The sequence below is a fragment of the Wyeomyia smithii genome, chromosome 1, assembly GCF_029784165.1.
Source record: "Wyeomyia smithii strain HCP4-BCI-WySm-NY-G18 chromosome 1, ASM2978416v1, whole genome shotgun sequence".
Lineage (NCBI taxonomy): Eukaryota > Metazoa > Arthropoda > Insecta > Diptera > Culicidae > Wyeomyia > Wyeomyia smithii.
Window position 1 is genome coordinate 56,375,995 of NC_073694.1, and position 21,466 is coordinate 56,397,460.

Consider the following 21,466-nt stretch of genomic DNA (forward strand, 5'->3'; position numbering starts at 1 on the left):
CCCTTATTGGAGAGAGCCGTATTAATTGATCCAAAGGACGTGTTATCGAAGGCCCCTTCAATATCAAGAAGAGTCTCCTGATAACTCAGGGACTTTTCAATCAACGTCACTAAGCTGTGAAGAGCAGTTTCTGTTGACTTGCCGCTTTGATAGGCATGTTGGTTCCTTTTCAGCGGGGAGTCTTTAAGAAACTCATCACGGATATATTTACCCATTATTTTCTCCATCAACTTGAGGAGTGATGAAGTCAGACTTAGGGGCCATCCACATACCACGTGGACAGCTTTGGGACAGGCTGGCTAATGTCCACGGTCCATACAATTTTCTTTAGAATTTATATGGGCAGTTGTCCACGGAGGGGGAGGGGGGGTCAAAATCGTTAAAAATCTGTCCACGTGGTATGTGGATGGCCCCTTATGGGTCTGAAAGTCTTAGGTAGGGTTTTATCCTTTCTTTTAACTTTGGGGATAAACACTACCTTCACCTTCAGCCAGTCATCCGGAATATAACCCAGGATAAAGCTGGCTCTGAAGAGGTTTATGAGTTCGGGCATGATAGCTGCGGCTGATTTTTGTAGAAAGATGGGTAGTATGCCGTCTGGACCTGGAGACTTCATAGGGTCGAGTGAGCTTAGAGCCCAACCTATTGAAGCCTCCGTGAACAGTCGGCGGGCCAGCAGGATGAACTCCCGAGACGCCATATGTCTCGAGTTTTCCCATCACTATTCTGTTTTTCAGTCTCTGTCGATCCGGGAAAGTGGGTGTTCATGAGAACCTTCAACGTTTCCTTGGTAGTGACAGTGAGGCATCCATCCTCTTTCCTTACTTGTCCTAAACCGTTAGTATGGTCTTTGGACATCGCCTTTTGGAGCCGCGTAGCTTCCGGCAGAGTTTGGATTCTTTCACAGAAACTAACTCTGGATTTCCGTTTAGCCTTGCGTAGCTCGGCGTTGTACCTAGTGAGGGACGCTCTGTAGTCATCCCAGTTAGATGTGACTTTTGCCCTGTTGAACAACCGCCTAGTTTCCCGACGAAGGTTACTGAGTTGATCATTCCACCAGGGTACGTCACGGCATACTGACAACACAGCGGACAGTTTGCATTAAAAGCAAAGCAAATTGCAAATTGTTACTTGGGATGGTTCACACCGCCGATATTCTGATAGCACGCGTTAACCTCCTGGTGGCGACTAGAATGTGGAGAGCTTGTGGGTCGTAGTTCCAAGCGAAGTGAAAAAGCGCAACTTTTCGCTAGCGAAATCTGTCATGAAAACTCGGTTGTGGAGCACACAGATATTTCACTAGCTTGCAGTTTACAGTTTAACCGCAGACAGACGTCCAAGCTGAGTTCCAAACTTGTATAAAGTTTTTCTGCAGTAGCAATTCGTAAACAGATAGCGCTACCAGTAACGACAGCCATGTATACCAGGCGGCGCTAGTGTACAAATGTTTTAAAACGCAATTCTTTTTGAAAATTTACACGGAATTTTCGATCAATGTTGTTCTTGCTTGAACGTCTGTCTGTGGTTTAACCGAATCGAAATTCACAAGTTTACACTTCGAGCGAAGTTAAAATTTGCCGGAACTGACAGAATATAAACGCGCTGGAAGTTCAAGTTCTCGCTAGCTGCTTCTTTTTACACTATAAGGTGGGCATACGTCAAAAAAAGTAAGCCCAAGTGAAAGAGATGCGATTCACAACCTTTGAACGCACGTGAAAAAATCAACTTTAAACTGGGCTTAATACTGATTTTTTCACAAATTTCAGATAAAAGTGTCCTGACTACTTGTCGCATATAGCGAATTTCTTCATTCCACCAGCTCACCTCGTTTTGACCTGGAAGCAACTTAGCTGCTGTCAAAACACTTCTTTATTCGTTCGATTTTGACCCAGTCCTGGCGTGCTGCCCGATTACGCCATTTCGTCGATCTATGCTATATTTTTGTTTCATTGAAAACATCGCACCTTCTGTACTTCACATTGTTATATGGGTTTTATGCTGCCGGCATGGTATTTCTTATTGGAAATCAAAGGTCAGCTGGTGCTGTATAATTTCATCATCCCTTTGATAAGTTATCATCAGTCTGAATTTTGGTAAGCTAGTGGATTCCAAATGAATATAACGTTTTTGCATTTCATACACGTACACTTAAGACCTAATGTAACCAGTGATACACCGGCCTCTGAATCCCAGTAAAATAGTGCCTATTCATCTTCGTTTTGTGCCTGTGATAAAAGCGGAGATAACAGACGTCACTTTCCTGCCCTCGTTAAACAGTGGTATCTTCCTCGAAAGACAAAGCTGCGATAAGACATCTGCCTGTCCGTCCTACGATTGTTTCGCCAAGGCGCCACATTTTAGCTTCAGCGTTTTGCTCGATGTGCGAAAAGTGCGCAAAAACAAGCCCCTAGAAATAACACATGACATGCTACCAGCGCACATGTGACGTGTTCCGGTCAGTCAATCAACAAAGTTGAAAGTGTGAGGACCGCCAGTGAAAACATACCGCAGAAAAACGTAGAGAAACAATTTCGTTATCAGCATCAGAGATAATAAGCGCGAAGCCTGCTGATTCGTGCCCCCAGCAGAGTTAAACTGCATCGATTACATTTTAAAGTGCCGTTCTATATCTCGCGAAGAATACAAGTGGCGATATTTGGGTCATCAGTGCATCGTTTTTCAAGTTCTTTTGGGGCTGCAAAACGTGCTCTACTAGCGACAATCCAAAGAAAAAAATCGTAAGATTTGGATTACTACTACTTACTCGTCAAGAGGCAGACTGATAAAAGATAGAGAGGAACTGTGCTGAACTGATAAGAGACGAACAGCAGTTGGAAGGGAATTCCGCCGCAGAGCGACTCAATGAAACAACGCTTAGTAACGACACTGAATTGATACCTTATTTGTTTTCACGGAGCTTAAGCGAGTTGAAAACATCAGAAACTACCAACAGCCTCTTAATTTTGCCACTACAGATTCACGATGCACGGAGATAGCAAGGGAGCAGGGTTTAAGACGGGAGTAATTGATTTTACTGCTGGTTCACTGGGTAAGTTATATGTAATATTGAAAATAATTGTGTTGTGCGTAGAATTTCTACTCTGAAAACGATTAGCATTACAAATTGTTTTTCATCTCTCCTGTTTATTCAGGCGGTGTTGCGCTGGTCTACGTAAGCCAACCAATGGACACAGTCAAGGTGAAAATGCAAACCTTCCCACATCTGTACAGAAATATGATCGAATGTACCGTACGCACCTTCCAGCGGGATGGTGTAGTACGAGGGTTGTACGCCGGAACACTGCCAGCCGTGGTTGCGAACGTGGCAGAAAATTCGGTCCTCTTCGCTGCCTACGGAGCCTGCCAGAAGCTAGTCGCGTTGGTTGAACGGAAGCCGTCGGTAGCCGAACTAACTAGCCTAGAAAATGCTACTGCAGGCTTTCTTGCCGCTTTTTTCTCCTCCTTCACACTGTGCCCAACTGAGTTGATCAAATGCAAACTGCAAGCCATGCGTGAAGTACAGCAGAACAATTTGAAGCCAAACGAGAAGTTGCCCCGGATTTCACCCTACCAACTAACGAAGCAAATTCTTCGAACGCAAGGCATACCGGGAATGTTCCGTGGATTGACATCCACATTTGCACGTGAAATGCCAGGATATTTCTTTTTCTTCGGAGGGTATGAGGCAACCCGGGAGCTTCTAGCGAAACCTGGCCAAACAAAGGATGAAATTGGACCGCTGAAAACAATGGCGGCTGGTGCTATCGGAGGAATTGCCCTGTGGACGTCTATCTTTCCGGCAGACGTCATCAAAAGTCGAATTCAAGTACAGAGTCTTACGGTTAGCATGACTCAGGTGGGAATCGAAATAATTCGCAAGGAAGGCGTCCTAGCGCTGTACAATGGGCTGCAGCCGACCATCGTGCGGACCATTCCAGCCACGGCGGTTCTTTTTGTTGTCTACGAGTACACTAAACGGTTTATGACCGAGCTGTTTGTTTAGAACAAGGGACTAGCGCCGATACGGCGAAAACGCTTTTTACTGATGCCGCATTTTTGTACGCTTAGATTGTAAATAACTTTTAGATAGAATATGATTCGCCTACCTCCTATGAATAACAGGACAACAGTTGGCTCATTTCAATGACCATGCCCTACCGCTGATTCATCGGTAACAGTTCATTGAGTTTCGTCAACAGATATGCCTCTTTTGCGTGTACTGACTCCAGTGGCCACTCATGCCAAGGTATCTAAGAAAGAACAACAATATGCAATACGTTTAGAGTAAATAATTAATTAAAAAAACCTATTTACCACAATAGTTTCGAACCCGATAAGTTCCAGTTGTTTTATTTTCATGGCAAAACCTCCTGTTATTCGCTTTGCATTTCGAATGTAACAATTCCACGATCCGGCCACAATTGCAATCAAGCGAAGGTTCCTTTTACTACTGTCATCACCCAGTAGAAGGTTTCTGTTCAGGATATTACCAGAGTACTGTTTTGGGCATTTCGTTGCTACGTCCAAAAACTGGCGCAGCTCGTCATCCCACAGCACAACCACATCCGGGCGCTGATAATGGGGCAGTAAATGAATGATGTGCGCAAAAGTAAACCGCTTCTGGAACGTTTCTTGAATTTCTAGCAGCATCCTATCCGATTTAGTTAACCGGTACGCCGAATCGGGTATATAATCCTGTGTCAACTTAGCTACCACTTTAAACGATTTTTCTGGAAAATGATTTCCAGCATATTCCCCGTCACGAAGATTAATCCGCAAGTAGGAATCCAATCCGATTATCTCCCTACCACCACCTCCGAGGTTTTTACCGTAGGTTAGATACAGAAAGCGTGGCTCGAAGGCAGCTGCTATCAGATCAACATTGTATACATCTCTAAGAGAGAGAAAATTTAGCAACGCTAGATAGCTCTTGGGGTATTGTGTTATCTCCGGAATGCGACTAGACAACTCCTGGAGAATTGTTTGTAGCAATTTCAAATCTTTCTTGTCCGGAAGCATCATATTATAATGTGCAACAATGAAAGCTATCCGCTCCATATCTTTTAACCGCAGAAACTTGATATCCTTCGTAAACCGTTCGATAATAGCCTCAATGCAAGGTTGATAACAAAGATGAATGTCGCTTCCCAGCAGGGCCAAATGCAGGCAACAAAATAGTGAAATTCTAGGCACATGCGGTGTGAACACCTTCAGAAGCTGTTCCATCGATTGGGCGTTAGGTATTCTAGAAGAGTACCGCAAAAGTTTCAAAATAGCAGCTAGACTAATATCTTTTACATCCTCTGCGTGGTGCATTGTAAGTTGATAGATTCTCTCGATCAGTTCCGTGCTTCGAATGGGGGTTTCCGTTTTGAAAAAGCCCATACACAAAATCGCTACATCATCAATTTCAAAGAGGTAGAAATTTTGTTTTAAGTTTATCTCAATGTCTACCATATTTTCCAACGGTGTTCGAACAACATTAATATAAAACATGGTCCGAACCAATTGATCTTTCGTGAGCTTGCGCAGCCGATTACTAATTTTCCAAACTGCTTTGTTGACAAACTTTCCAATCTTAGCCAAGCGCAAAGGATACCATTGATCTGCCATGAACAACAGCTTATCCACATCCCATCCGATCACTCGTTTCAAGCATTCTTTATCGAGGGCTTGCCATAATTCGAGAAAATTTCTAGTGTTAACCTTCGGTGTAGGTCCCAGTTCCACTAGCAGTCGCAGCGATTCTACCAAATCTTCGTCACTGAACTCAGAGGATCGACTCACCAGAGCATCAACAAATTCATCAAATCGGTTATCGGAAATGCACAGCTCATCTCGTCGGCAAACTTCAACTACTCGTCGAAATTGTTGTAACAAATCGCTCACGGTGAGAGAACTCCAATCGATTTGTTGTTCGAATTCTACTATATCGGAAGTAGCCGCTAAAGCAACTCTGGTATTGAGGGAAGTTCCAGCTGTCGTGTGTTGAAGAATTTCTCGTGCGTAATCGTTTTCTGTATCGGAAAATTTTTTGACTTGAAGCCGACTGGACGTACTCAAACGCACTGCAAAACAGCCACAGGACGAATTGTTGTTAAGGGTGGTGCACTGACTCGACGGATTCGTTAAAGCGGAAAACTGACGAAACCGAGCGGTCACAAAACGTTTAAAGCCACCGGAAAACATTGTGCCGGTGTTTTGCACGCGAATTCGCGAGTTGTAATCGCTGAGATTTTTTGTTTTTCATATGAAATGTGTTGACACGATTGACATCAGAGCTGCCAGATTTCATTTTGAAAATTCTGTATGCACTCGTAAAAAATCTGTATTTTTCTGTATTTTATTCGTGTGCCTGCAAGTGCTTGGGGTTGTGGTAGTTAGGCTTGGAATCTGATCTTTAATCTCTCCTAAAACCGTTAAAAGGTTGGGGAAATTTTCAGAAAGAAAACTCAGGTCTATAACCGTGTTTTTTTTCTATGTACTCTCGAATTAGGTATATTTTTCCGCTTAGCCCAATGTCGGATGTCCAGAAATCAAAGAAAAGCAAGTTCCCGCTTAGTTAAATGCCAGACGCCCAGCAGAAATCGACCAGAAGTAATAAAAGAACAAAAGAAGAGCGTTGATTGTTGTCAATATAATTACAATCAGGCGCAAATATTCCACATTGGACGAAGAAAAGGATATCAAAGCCTACTCTGAAACAAATGTTGTAGTAACAATAAACATGAAACTGTTTTCATAACTACTATTATCAATAATTGTCCATGTAAAACACTATTTTGTTACAAATACAGTTAATGCAATTGAAATTACTATGTCTCCCGCGACAACTTTTTGCATTGAAAATGAAAACTTTTCTGTGGTGGAGTTTACTACATCATGCATTCTGGTCAAACATATTTCTGTCAGTGTGACCGACTGCATAGTAAAAATAAGCACATACCAACGACAATTTGGCCCACAGTTTTTCTGGCAGCCAAGAACGCCGGTAACGGTCGGTAATCGAAATCATTTCTGTATTGCAAGTCAACCGATCCGGTTCGTGTTTTGTTGTGTGTTTTTTATAATTTATAATAATGAGCACGACCACAGGTGAAAATAAACTCGAACTTATAGTTGATGATATTCTGGCGGATCCTTTACTTATTCACGGTAAATTTCAAATCATGTATTTTGTATGAATACACTAAAGTCGCTTTTTACGCGGGGGATACGAAAACCGCGTAAAAAAAACCTGCGTTAATTTTGCATTCTGAGTGAAGATAAACCGAAATCGGAGCAAAAAAATACCGCGTAAATTCCGGAATCCGCGTAAAAAAAAACCGCGTAAATTCCGGAATCCGCGTAAAAAAAACCGTGTAAATTTCGGAATCCACGTAAATTCCGGAATCCGCGTAAAAAAAGCTGCGTAAAAAGAAACCCGCGTAAAAAGCGACCTTAGTGTATATCAAACCATATATTTAATTTTCAGAGCAAGATGAAATTCCTGAGCTTCGATATCTCTTGGTGAATGAATGGAGATTAGATCCTTCTGTTTATTCAATCTTAATCGATAAGTTCCTGGTTGCTCTTAATGTATTTCTCTGATTGCTTGGTAGTTGCAATGCTTTCCGGTTGACAATCGGAACAAACCGTTTTGGGCTCAATTCGTTTGGTTTCGTTCCGGTACGGTCTGAAGCCCAGTCCAGACTCTGAGGCCGTTTACATACTGGCGCGTTTTGCATTGCGGAGACGATTCAGCTTGCCGTGGGTTATTGTACAGCGCAAAGTAGAGAGAAATCGCATGTCAACAATGGCAGATGGAAGAATATTCAAGCCATTTTGCATCTTTTAGAGTAAAAGAACAGCGGATGTTTCATATAATTAATATTAGTCAATTCGATGGACCTCCAATTCATGTATATAATGTGCAGAGAAGCAGTTACTTTCGATTAAAGAAATATTTCAAATAAACACTATATGTAAATTAGGTAAATAAAATAAATGTTGAATATTGAAATATTGTAGAAAGAAAAGGAAAAACCGTTAATTTTACCACGATGTGCTAAACCGTATCATTCCTAATGCTCTTAAAATTACCATACTACACAGTTGGTTTCACTGCTAAATGTGATACATTCAAGCGCTAATTATCGTTGAAATATCATTCCTAATGTTTTCAAAAGTACCATACCACACAGTTGGTTTCACTGCTAAATGTGCTAAATTAAAGCGCCAATTATCGTTGAAATACACCTGGTATAATTATCGAAAGTACTATGAAACATGGTATTTATTACTACTAAACCATGATATGGATTTTATAGTAAAACCAACGACTTTCATATTTAAAACAAATATCAGTTGTAGTCTGCACAAATCAATTGGCGTCAGGTATTTGAATCAACCCTGCAAAATAGTATTTCTGACTGCAGAATTGTTCTCAGTGTACTCGCACTATACAAATTCCCATTCGGAAATGCATGTGAAAACCGAATCGACCAGTTTGGCTGTTATGCGGGAAACGCATTCGAAAAACTGAAAACTGATGTTCGGATCGACGAAATATTTGTGAGGCAGAGCTACCAGTGCTTTAGTGCGAACATTTTGTGAAACATCACAGTTTCACATCGAAACTTCAAAAATTTCGATTGCTGAAATTCTGTACAAATCTGTATAAAAAATCAAAATTCTGTATTCTATATCATTTCTGTATCGTGGTCAAAATATCTGTATAATACAGAAAAATCTGTATACTTGGCAGCCCTGCCTGACATTCCTGCGCTGGTTACACTATCTCGCAAAGTCAAAATGTATCGAAAAAGTCTCGAATTGTTTTGATCGTTTCCCTGGCGATTTGTTTTGGTTTCTTTTTCTGATAATATTCCTATAATCGGCTGTTTGTTACAAAATACTCAAGATTTTTAATTCGTTTGGTTTATCGTATTTATCTTAAGTTGAATCATTTAAGCACGCAATTATGACGGATGATGTGAAACGATTTTTCTCCAATATGTTGCACAGGTAGGTCATGTCATCTTTTGCAACCAAATTACACATCATTATTTTTTCTTTCACAAATCAGAGTCGCCGGCCTCCGCTGTGTGATGGTTACCGACCGTGACGGGGTACCACTGATCAATCTGGAGCGGGAAAAATCTGAGTTCGTGATGAAACCGGCCTTTCTTTCCACTTTTACGCTGGCCGCCGAACAATCGAATAAGTTAGGCCTGGGAAAAAATAGGAACATTATTTCTGTGTACGCCGACTATCAAGTAGTACAAATGAATAAATTGCCGCTAGTGGTCACGTTCATAGGGGCGGAAAATTGTAACATCGGTCACATTCTGGCGATGGACCAACAAATAGACGTGATGCTGGAGGAACTTAAAACGGCAGTTACGGATTCCTAGGTGTCACAAAAAAAACTAATTGTAAGTACAGATTACGGTGTTTATTTCAAAAAAATCTTATATGTCTATGTTTGTAAAATCTTTAAAATATGCTTTATACGCAAAAATAGAGTTGGAAGAAACCTGATTCCGATGAATTGCGATGAAGGCTAAATGCCTTCAGTACGTTTACGTTCTTCTTCCTCGATAATACGATCCAGTGCTTTCTCTAGCTGCTGGGTAGTACGGGCCAGTTCCGTATTGTCGCTGTACGAGTCGTCCACAATTTCGCGTACTTTAAGCAGCAAGTCTTTAAAGTTGGCCATTTGAGTATCAATTTTAAGATTGTCAATGCATCGACTAAGTTCATCAGCGGGGTTACTTCCGCTGCGATTTATCCGCCTACTGTCCGTCATCTGTTCGAGGATCGTATCGGAAGGACGATTCAAATGAAACCAGGAACTAACGTCTCGAACGGACAAATCTTCCTGCAGATGCTCATTGACGTACGATTTGTTCAGTTCTGCTCCATTAACTGAAAGTAAAAATAATGATTTAATGCTTTAAATCAACAATTGACTACCGAAAATTTACTGGATTTATTCAGTGGTCCTCCCGTGCTTAGAGACGTTCGGTTATTACCGCTTTTGCTAGTAGAGCGATAGGGAGTGCTGCAGCTTTGTGGGAAACCTCGTCCTATTTTAGTGCAAACTTCTCTTAATGCTTTCAATTGTTCTGCAATCAACTTTCCGTGGTAATCAAAATATTCCAAAAGTTCTTTACTGTCGGAATTGCTAGCTTTCAGATTAGCCAATTTAAGGCGATATTTCTCGCTGTCTTCTTCGAGAATTTCAATAATAGTAGACATTTTTTCCGCCAGGCCATTACTTTGAGTGCTGGTGAAAAGTTGGCAATCGATGCTGCTGAATACGCTCATGTTCTTGCTGCCACCGGTTTTACGCAAAGAAGCCGAGCTTGTAGAATTGAGGGTACGCGACAAAGTTCCTCGCAGAGTACTGCTAGCTGCTGGCGGGGAGGGTTCAATGTCCTGCAACTCGACGGCATTGGTGTCGATCAGTTTAGCTTCCATATTATCGAAAGTGGAAGGTTGCTGTGGATGAGCCTGGGGTTCCGTAGAACATTGGTTGAAAAGGTTGCAGATCTTCACAAGTACTGTCGAAATTTTGCTGCTTGAAATTCCCTGTAACAAATGGATTCTATAAATGTGGAGACCAAAAATAGCGTTTTTTACACATACGTTGGTGCTGATTTCGTACATCTTATGGCCCACGTTATGGCTTTTCGTGGCGTACGCTTGGCTAAAGCAGTCGATGCAAAGCGACAGATTTCTGCATCTCTGGCACTTAAAGCGCAATCCTTGTATCGTTGCGCGACAACCCGTGCACTGAACATTGTGAATTACGAATTCGGATTCTCGCAAGCGCTTCGATAGCGCTAAAACGTTGGAATAATAGGAAAACTTCGACGAAAGTTTCCAAAGGCACGAAAACTGATATTCAGTAAGCCCAACCAATCCAGGGTAGTGTGCGAAACATTCGCCCACAATCTCTTGCACCAAACTTGGCTTCAGATGATCCGGTTCACCCAGAAATGCAAGCAGCTTCGCTAGATTCATTAGCATCGCGTCGAGACGATGTCGTGAAACGCACATGTTGTGATCACTCGTAAGTTGAAAATGCTCCCAGATAACCTGTTCGAAATTTGGCGTGTCACACAGCAGCAGAAATGTTTGCTTCAGTTCCAGCACCGAGATCGGGTTGCACCGTTTCGGATCGTAGACGGCCCAGAAGAGACCTGCCAAAGTTGCGATCAACGTTTCACGGTCCGTCGCCGGTTGAGGAAGTTCGCTAAAGTAACCGAGCTGTTCGGCGGCGAAGTAGACATCGTGCAGAACCGCAGTCAACTGAGTGGGTTTTACCGAGGGGGCACTGTCGATCTGGTTCAGGCCGTGGCGATCAAGGATCGTGCAGACCGTTTGAAATGGAATGCAGTTGGCTGGAAGAGCAAGAAAGTTTAGTAAGAGACTTGTTTGTTTTGTTGAAAACGATTGAAAATTGTTCGATTGTTAGATAACGAGAATCAGATACATACTGTAGTTTTCCTAATCTCATCTCAGTAATCTCTTATGTGAGATAGTTTCTTGATAATAATTTTAAAAAGGTTGTTTTGAAGAATGTCTCTCGTTTGCCGTTCCCTAATCAGGACAAACATATAACATCTGCATTCGAACTTGAACGGACTAGAACTAAAAAAAATGTTACATTTTTTGTAACTCAGAGACTCTCCGACTAAGAGAGCTAGAATCAACGTAGAATCCATGAAGATCGAGGAGAGCAGGCAAAGACATCAAAAAGTGTTGGACAGAAAATTAAATACTCGAAATTCCGAGACGAGACGAGAAATGGGCTAATTTAGTGAACGCAGTGATGTCTGTGTAGCAACCCGAGCACTACCCAAACCCACCTCTCCTATGACCCCAAGAAGAGAAGCAGGGAAGCAGCTTGCAAACGCTACGTTAAATACACCAGAAGCTAATAAATGATCGATGCAACCGAGCCTTGGCATCCCTATACCTAGTAACAGTGAATGACGATGAACTCATGTCTTGGGCTCAAATTAATTTGTGCCCGCTGTCAGCAGTAAGATGAAGATGTAAGAAAAGAAGCGGTGATATGCTATCTCGTTTTTACATATGTTGAGATGTTAGCCCTTGAAACATGGCGTGATGCCAAAGGGGTGGATGCAACCCAATTTTGAAAAAAAAAAAAAAAACAATGCGGGGCATTCCTAGAGGACACTAAGAATGAGAATAGGATCGGAAGAATGACCAAGACGTTTCGTTTAATTAAGAGCCACCGCTGCAAAAAATAAAGTCAAAGATCCAAGTACATACATACCAGAGAATGAGAAGCCAGACCAAATGAACAAGAAACGAAGGCTATCATGTAATTTTTAACCGGAATCCGATAATCACGCATGGGTTGAATGACTGCAAGGCAGTTAAAACCCTCTTAACAAAAAAAAATTATCACGCAATTGAACAGGAACCAACGAGAATGAAAGTATCTCGCATTCTGGCACGTATGAAAAATAACACCACACCGGGAATAGATGAAATCCACGCTGAACTATAAAAACAGGGCACTGAAAACTTGGTTGATCAGTTTTTAGGTATTATCGAAAAAATTTTCAGCACTAACGAAGTTCCGAAGGATTGGATTAATACTCTGCAAATACCAATTCAAAAAAAAAAACAACCAATTCAAACAAAAACAACAATGGTCTTTCAAAGAAAGAGATGCATTTTGGATCAGATCTTTGTCCTGAGAAGAATATTATATGAAAGGTAAAGGAAAGAAAAACTTAACATTGCAACTAATGCCCTAGACGTGAAGCAAGCTTCTGACTATCGACATCGAAATGGGTGTATCGATTTACCTAATCAATCGGATATTGATCGCGTTCGTCACTGTACAAACATCAATACAATCGTTCGGGCAAGGAAAACAACCTATTGAGAAAAAACGTGGCATTAAACAAGAGTATCCAATCAGTCCTGTCTTGTATATTCTAATTCTGCACAGCTTGTTATCATCGAATGGGTTTGTACCGGAACTATCGTTGAAAAGATTACTAGCCTTTTGGACCCTCTTCTAGCTTCTGTAGGTCTAAAAATAGGCAAAGAAAAATCAAAGGTACTCATGAGAGATCCATCCATAACGAAGAATTTGGCCTAAGAAAGCACATGCCATTTGAAAGGTACAACTTAACACTGGTCTCGATATATCGCTACCTCGACGTCTATATCACGAAAAGAATCAACAGCATAAAGCCTCTGCACCTTTTTAAAAGATCACTCCCTTGAATGGAACACCTTAAAGCGGCTCTAGTACTCGTAAGTTTCTCCCGTTGTAACACTTTCAATGGCAGTAGCCACAATACTAAAGAGAAAAAGAAATTCATTGCGGCGAATGGAAAATACAATGCTAACAATTTTGAAAAAGCTTTGAAGGAAAGAAATTAATGAACAAACTAACACATCGAGGTAAACGAGGACACCACAGAACAGAGAAGCAGTACGCAGCACCTCGCAGAGACCCTCCTACTTGGACATGCCCTTATAAGAGGCCCGAAGAAATAGTGACCAAAGCACTATTACAGAGTACCAGGTAATAGAAAAATCAGTTGCCCTAGTTTTGATGTAGAACGAATCGAGTTATCGGTAGACTTGGCTTATTCGGCTAAAAATTTGACGTTTCATTCGGCAGCCCAAATATTCGGTGCATCTTTATTTTGGAAACAACAATTCTAGAGTGACTTTTCAACTAGACGTATGTAACAACACAGAATCTGAAAAAATGGAGTAACAAATTTCTGTTTGTATGTATAAATGCTATTTACAATTTTTTGCATTATAATCAGGTTTGATCTTGGAAAGTGTTAAGTGAAACAACATTGTTTTGATTGTATGTTTCATAATACTGGTTTTCTGTTTTATTCCTAGCGAATTTGTCCAAAGAAAATTTACGCCGTTCTGTCGTGTTATTTTCACATACGCCCTAATGATTCGTCGTTGTAGCAGTTCTATATTTACATACGCCCTTTCGCGTCAAATTGGATACGTCAGTATTTATCAGATTATTGCAGATACGTCGGTTTGATAATCTTCAAATTTTAATGGAAAAACATTGGAAGTAAGTTGATTCTTACCAATTTTCAAGACTAGTGATAGATACATTTTTCTAGATATTAGATCAACTAGTGCATGCGAATATATTTTCACCGGTGACGATATGTTCTCGGACACATCCAGCTGAATGTGGTTGATGCTGTGATATATAAGGTTTACAACAAAAACATACCGAGCAGCAGTTGAAATCCTTTGTAAACCGTTTCTTTTCACGCTTTAAGATCCATTAAACCTCTTCACAGGAAACATACAATACCTTAGTACACGACAAACAATCACGACGTATCTGCTAGAGCAAGCCCAATGAGTATAAAAGAGAGGTGAGGAGGAAACCTACTAACACTTGCACGCGCCTCTCTGCTCGCCTCCCTTTGCCCAGAGTTGATGGCAAATAGTGACGTAGCTATTTGGGTCTACCATTGAGTTTGTCTAGTTGTTTACATTTGAAGCATTTACTAATACTAGAAAAAATGCACTCTCCTCCTCACCTCTCTTTTATGCTCATTGGAGCAAGCCCACCAGTGGCTAAATTGAAGTTTCTAAAGCTAGTTTGGCAACTCCCACCATAACGCGGCAACCGCACCGGGCGTTGCTATGTTAGTTTGGGAAATAGCAATCCTCACCTCGGGTAGTAGCGAGTTATTGAATTTGGCAACGCGATAGCAACGTGCCGCATCGTTGCTATTCGATGAACAATGTCAAACTGTTGTTTGTTTTGTTGTGCTAGATAGTAAATGTTCGTAACAATATTATGAAAATAATGAGTGTTTCGAACATAACTGGTCGGCCCCGGAAGACGAAGCGCTTTGCCTTGTTTAAACACGTCGTAGGACGCAAGTAACGACGTGAACCATTGAGCCACTTCATTTTAATTTCGATTGAGCTTAAATTTTGCACAGAGTGTTTTTTTGGGCGGGTAAACATTTATAGTTTTTTTTTTTTTTGAAATTCGAGGTGACCATTTTGGTTGGCACTCTAATCTACACGAAGCATAAAGTTCAAGTCCTCACAAGATTGGTCAACCATGTCATTATTTCAATAAACCTGGATGGTTTGAGCGAATTGCTCGGGAATATTACCGACTATTGCTGCTGACTCTTGAAGGCATGTTAGTCTCAATTTTCCCGTTGCTTTCGGTTGTTGAATAAAAAACCATTTTTCGTATCTACAGCTGTTTTAATCTTCGAAAACAACGTAAGACGAATTCGAAAGTGGCGTCGGAATTGGTCATCGGTATAGACCGGTGTTTCCGAAAAAAAACATTGTTAAAACGCTGGGTGGCAACTTCCTCAGCATAGCGGCCAATATTTCACCGTTTTCCAACAATAGGTAACGTTCGCTATGACTCCCCCCTAAAATTACATAACGCTGACCCCCCTCCGAAATTTTAATTTCGAACCAACATGACAGTTACGTAACTGTCTCTACTACCACCCCTCCCCCCACGTAACAATAAATAACGCAGTCTCAACGCCCCCCTCCCCCTTCATGCGTTACGTTATTTGTGTACGACGCTTTATTACTAGTTGCGCAGAATTTCTGGGAAATACCACACACACAAACATTTTGCTAACGCTAGCTAGTCTTTAGGAATTGGCAACTGCCGGCGGTAAAAAGAAATAGATGAATTGGTGATCCCCAATAACAACGACCGGTGCAAAATAGCAACGGCCAGCGTTGTGAAAATAGCAACTCAAATGGCAACTCACCGGTGCGCTTGCTCTAAACGATTTTTCGTTTATTTTTGTTACATGCGTCGGTTCACTACGATCCTATCTGCAGTGTGCGCGATGTTACTTTGTTTTGACACATACGTCGGTTTGCCGAGAAAAGGGTGTAAAGAACAAATGCGAGCACATTGAAAAAAAGATGCCATAGGACGTTTGCGTTATTTTGAATTTTAAAGTATAATTTAATTTATTTCGATACAAACGATCAATTCATAACAGGTGAATTAATATTTGCAACTTCATGTGAACATTAACTCGATTTGTGTATATTTGCGACATACGTCTATTTGAAAACTCACGCTAGAATTGGGTTGTCTAGCTATTCACGGATTTCTGATTTTTATGTATCATCTGAAAGAGTGTATTTTTCTGAGCAAAACGTGATTTTTTAAAACGTTATATCATTCTCCTTCGATTTTTGAATGAAGAATAAAAATTCACTCTAAATCGCTACAATGACAGTTGATATATGGGCGAACAGTCATTGTAGCGATTTCGAGCAGGTTTCGAGCAGTTTTAAATCCTGATTTAACAAGCGAAGGACAATGATAGAAAATTTTTTTAAATCACTTTTTACTTAGAAAATGCAGATCCGCAGACAGACGTCCAAGCTGAGTTCCAAACTTGTGTAAAGTTTTTTGTAGTAGCAATTCGTAACCAGATAGCGCTACCAGTAACGCCAGCCTCGTACACCAGCGAAAAAAAAAGTATTGTAGCAAAAAGGTCAACAGGCGGCACTAGTGTACAAGTGATTTATAACGAAACTTTGGAAATTTACACAGAGTTTTCGATCAATGTTGTTCTTGTTTGGACATCTGTCTGTGGCAGATCTTTCAGATGATATAAAAAGCTGATATAGCTAAACACCCAATTTTGCATGGTTACCTCACGCAGTGTAACACTTCTGTTGTGAACAACACCACAGGGCACACAGCTCGCTCTCCGGATCAGCCGACCTGAACCTGATATTTTCCAACCGGAACACGACCCAAATCTGAATCTTTTTGAAGTAGAATACTTCTCTCAGGAAGTTCGGCTACATAGGGATGTGAACTGAAAATCTCAAACCGAAAAAAGTGAAAAATATGTCCAATTTCAAATGCTATTAAATCGGTTAGTATTCGATGGATTTCCTTCGTTCTTGCAGCAATAGATTGGAAAATCTTCTAAGATTCTTCCCAAAAGAAGATAATTGTAATTTTATTATTCACACTATTGAAAATAGTCAAGCCTTGTCAAAACGAAAAATTCGACCTCTGATTGGGCGTTATATGATTGCTTCCCAAGCACGGTCGACAGAATCATATACCTTGCAATTTAAAACATTCTATTTGGCCTATATAAGAGCCTGTTTCAGCCGAAGCCGCTCATAATAGTTCTAGACAGCGACGACAGCAGTCGTCCTCCCTTAGGGACCATCCATTAATGATGTCACGCATTTAGAGGGGGGAGGGGGTTTAAATTATTGTGACATTTCGTGACATATGGGGGAGGGGGGGTTAGCCTGAGTGTGACATCACATTTCAACTCAAAAAAAAAAAATAAATAAATGAAAACGTCACGTACCTAATATCTAATTTTTTTTCTCGTTGAAATGCATAATGTTCGTTAATTCTGTTTTACCGTGCATGTTCGTTTATGAATGACAGCGCAATTTGACTAATTTTTAGTGTCTCTTAATCCAATTAATATAAAAATTGTGACAAAACGTAAAAAAAATGCTTGGCTATTGTAACATGTGGAGAAGATTTGGATTGCGAATTGATTGAAGAAGAGGAACTAAATATTTATGGTCTTTCAAAAATCAGCAATGATGCTGTAGTTACTGTCTCGGCTTTCTATGTCGTCGGTATGCGACTCCATCAGCACTTGGACTAAGAGTGGTGGGCACCGCTAATCGAAAACTGAGCGACGCTAATCGCTAAGTCGCTAACCGGAAAATTTAGCTCGATAATCGCTAAACGCTTAACGCTAAACCCACATTAGCGGAACTTTCGCTAATCGCTAACTTTCTAATATGTAAATAGTCATATCGCTATATTTATTGCTCGTGTTTTGTAAGATTTGGACCACTTTGATCTGTTTTGGTTAAATAAACGAAAACGATTACTTTTTAAAGCTATTTACAGTAAGAGGTTCACGAAACGGTATTCATATTTGATTTTATAAAAACAAGAATAACAAAAGTTGTTTAGCTTGCATTGAAAATAGATACTCTTAGGAATGTTTTCATGAAAATTCAATAATTATCTGAATCGAAAAAGTAGAACCAAAGTTGTTATAATTTCAAGCGCATTGCACCAAAGTTCTTGGTGTGCCGAAAATTCAATCTAGACCTTGTGCTTGTTCTTCAAAATGCTCCTGCTTGTACGATAACTGGAACTCCATTTTAGGGTAAAAAACTGACAAAAGTAACTTTCGCAGTAAAGTATGTTCATCTTTCGAAGCAATTTACGTACGCCATCAGCAATTCACAGTTTTTCTAAATATTTCTATTGTCGCTTCTCCACAAAATTTAGCGAATTAGCGATTAGCGTTTCGAAGGCCAAAATTTTAGCGACGCTAACAGTTTCGCTAACCAGTTCAAAAATTAGCGAAATCGCTAACTGAATTTTAGCGTCGCTGATTAGCGAATTAGCGGAATGGTGCCCACCACTGGCCTTTTCTAGTTATCTTCTATAATCTTCGTTTCCTTTTAGTTTCAGTTTTTCTGTCAGTAAAATCGTTCTTATGAAGAAAAAGAGCATTCCTAAAAAATTTCTCGATTTTCAATCAATTATTACCAAAGAAGGGGGAGGGGGATATAAAACGTGATGTAACTAAGGGAGGGGGGTCAAGGAAGTTGTGACAGCTGGTGACAAGGGGGAGGGGGGGAGTAAACTGCGTGACATCATTAATGGATCGTCCCTTAGCAGCAGCACTAGCAGTGCAGTGGATACCAGCGATGGCGGAAAGCGGCCACAGCTGTGGTGTAGCAATGGATAGCGTACTAGTTGCAGCGGATTCCAGCAACGATAGCAGCTGGGCCAACTGATGCAGGGACAGTGGATACCAATGGCAGCGTATAGCGGCCACAACTTTGGCATAGATATGGATAGCGCACTAGTTGCAGCGGATCTCAGCATCGATAGCGGCTGATGCAGTGAGACACTTTAGTGAAATGCAGTCTCTGTGCGATAGTGGGCACTAGTAAATGCATTCAATGAAAAGTTGACTCATTTTGAAAACACGTGAGCCGTCTAGTTTTGAGTGTTATATCAGCATTTCATTGTTTATTTTATCACAAGGAATACTTTATTCGCCCTGTCAGTGATAACGCAAAGATGTGATCGGCATCTTATGCGATACTAAAATGAACAACAAATTGTCCTTTTCAGGATGAAATAAAACTCGACTGAAGAGTTAATATTTTCTAATGAGATAATTCACATTTTTAAATTTGTAAAAGTTATAAATTTTACTTCATCTCCGTGTCTCAAAACGTACTGAATTATTTTTTCCTTCAGTCATGAGCACGACATCCGAAAAAATTTCATCTCAAAATTTAAAAATTGTCAAGCCCCAACCATAACAAGCAACTTGCTATATTATTGAAAATGGTCAATTTTTGTTGAAGCGCAAAATTCGATTGATCTGATTAGTCAACGTTTATTTACTAGAAAAAATGACTGACACGCAAGCAGCCGAGTTATCTTTCTTGTAAAAGTATTCTACTTCAACCTTGCGGTCGTGGCTTTGCACTCAACACTCTTGTTATTTTTTGTTTTTCACCAAACCCGTACCCGATACTTTCAAAAAATTTCAAACCCGAACCCGACGGGAACGGATCGGGCTCAGGTTTTCAAACCTACCGACCATCTCTAATAGACAGCAAGGATTGTTAGGCATATCAGACGTTAGCGTAGGCTACCCGATAAGTTATTTGATTGTTTGACTAGATACAGAGCATCTTATGTGCTTCCGCGAACCACGTCTACCTGTGATCTCAAGAAGACCATCGATGAAGAGCCCAACTTCAACAGTCATAAGGAATGCGCAGCATTCTTGGATACGCTTCACCTTCGTGCAGGAGAAATTTGTACGGTTTGCATTACGGTCGGTTCCTTGGAACGACCCAGTCGAACTTCTCATGCGTTTGAATTCGTTGTCCACCGGATGTAACAAATCTCAGCATCTCCTCGTACTCGATGTGCTTCAAGGAGTAATTGACCGTCCTGAGAAAATGTCGATAAATATCCCTCTTCGTCGTTTCCGGAACTATTATCTTCTGGCTTTTCGATACCACGAAACCAATACAACGGTACAACGAACCTTCGGGCAAATATATTCGCTTGTTCAACGATGTTTACGACAAGTTCGATTTCAACATGGCAAAGTGTTTTTAGAAACCGCACAATAATTTAGTTATAAGAATATTTGAAAATAAGTACCTATACAGTCTGTGCGTTATTGTTATCAGCTAAGCAGTGTGGTTACTTAGTTGAAAGACCGGGATATACCCGTAACCGGAGATAAAGTGGGAATTTCGCGAACAAACTGAGAATCACCAACCGCAGTGCATCACTTTTCCTAGGCAGACGCCATTCACTTGCTCGTGTAGGTAAAAAGTGTTATGTTTATATTTATTTTTGCAACTTTCAGTTCAAACATCATATCGTTATATCGATCGGAAAAACAAATCTGTTTTTCAAAAGCACTTGCCTTCCAAAAACATTTCATCATAGATGCCTAATAACGAGGAAACTCGCAGATAAAAAACTCAGCGTTAATTTATCTAATATGAAAGAAAGGAGTTCTGCATGCAAAAATTAAACCTTGAATCAAAAATGATCAAATAATCTGAAAGTCATTTTCTACCAATGATGTCGATATTTTAAACCCATTAACAGGGGTACAAGTGTTCAATATCTTTCATTTCCGTTCGACACTATTGTAATTGGATTTTAGGCTGACAAACTTTGGTGAGACGTGTCTCACGTCAAAACTGTATTTCTTGCTTTATTAGTTTCCCAATAGCAATGTACAGGGAACCATTCTGAATTAATTTTAACAGTCAAAAATATCGTTGAAGCCTTTGTAATGCTTTGCTTTCCTAGAACAAAACACACATCGCACATATTAGCAAAAAACAGGATTGACCTTGCACATGAAAAATCGATTCATCACATAGAAACCTATATTTAATTAAATATTTCAATTTACAATTATTTTAATCAAAGATTTAACCCCCGCAACGGTACTCACTGTGAAGTGCTTTCTGGAGAGCAAACAGCTTGCAAGCGCACCGATAGGTGCTGTACTTGGAGGCACAGAATTTCTCATTGATCTTGCTCACCACGTAGGTCAAGTTTGGATTGTCCGGTTGCGAAGTGCCATTGTAACGGTTCACGTACACCAGATAACCGCGTTCGTCTTCCTGCTGGTCGTACATTTCGCTTTGCACTGACTGAGAACTAACTAGGACTATCGACTGTTTGTTAAACTGCTCAAAGACGGATTTGCACCTGAGCTTTACGCGGTGGCGTCCTGTACGGACCCTAAACACAAACGAAACAAAAATGCCCTCCCGAGAACCTCACGCATAAGAATACATGAATTAATTGAGTAACAAGTGTCAGTTAGGATTTGTGTTTTGAAAACCGGTTTCTGAG

The 21,466-nt window shown here is 40.6% G+C and overlaps 4 protein-coding genes across 4 annotated transcripts; 2 read left to right on the forward strand and 2 right to left on the reverse strand.

The window, feature by feature from the left end:
- The first annotated feature begins 1,993 nt into the window (after nt 1–1,993).
- On the forward strand, nt 1,994–4,329 carry LOC129725569 (mitochondrial ornithine transporter 1). Its single transcript, XM_055681567.1, has 2 exons — nt 1,994–3,049; nt 3,153–4,329. The coding sequence occupies exons 1-2, from the start codon at nt 2,983–2,985 to the stop codon at nt 4,001–4,003; spliced, it is 918 nt and encodes a 305-aa protein (XP_055537542.1). The 5' UTR covers nt 1,994–2,982; the 3' UTR covers nt 4,004–4,329.
- On the reverse strand, nt 3,995–6,255 carry LOC129725511 (uncharacterized). The gene is made up of 2 exons (XM_055681453.1): nt 4,315–6,255; nt 3,995–4,250 (listed from the first exon to the last, which is right to left on the reverse strand). The coding sequence occupies exons 1-2, from the start codon at nt 6,187–6,189 to the stop codon at nt 4,155–4,157; spliced, it is 1,971 nt and encodes a 656-aa protein (XP_055537428.1). The 5' UTR covers nt 6,190–6,255; the 3' UTR covers nt 3,995–4,154.
- A 2,539-nt stretch (nt 6,256–8,794) lies between these two features.
- LOC129725583 (ragulator complex protein LAMTOR3 homolog) lies at nt 8,795–9,483 on the forward strand. Its single transcript, XM_055681588.1, has 2 exons — nt 8,795–9,006; nt 9,068–9,483. Exons 1-2 carry the CDS (start codon nt 8,963–8,965, stop codon nt 9,393–9,395), a joined length of 372 nt encoding a protein of 123 aa, XP_055537563.1. The 5' UTR covers nt 8,795–8,962; the 3' UTR covers nt 9,396–9,483.
- LOC129725514 (dystrobrevin alpha) lies at nt 9,415–21,427 on the reverse strand. The gene is made up of 4 exons (XM_055681468.1): nt 21,060–21,427; nt 10,633–11,390; nt 9,969–10,575; nt 9,415–9,909 (listed from the first exon to the last, which is right to left on the reverse strand). The coding sequence occupies exons 1-4, from the start codon at nt 21,244–21,246 to the stop codon at nt 9,545–9,547; spliced, it is 1,917 nt and encodes a 638-aa protein (XP_055537443.1). The 5' UTR covers nt 21,247–21,427; the 3' UTR covers nt 9,415–9,544.
- Between the last annotated feature and the right edge of the window lie 39 nt (nt 21,428–21,466).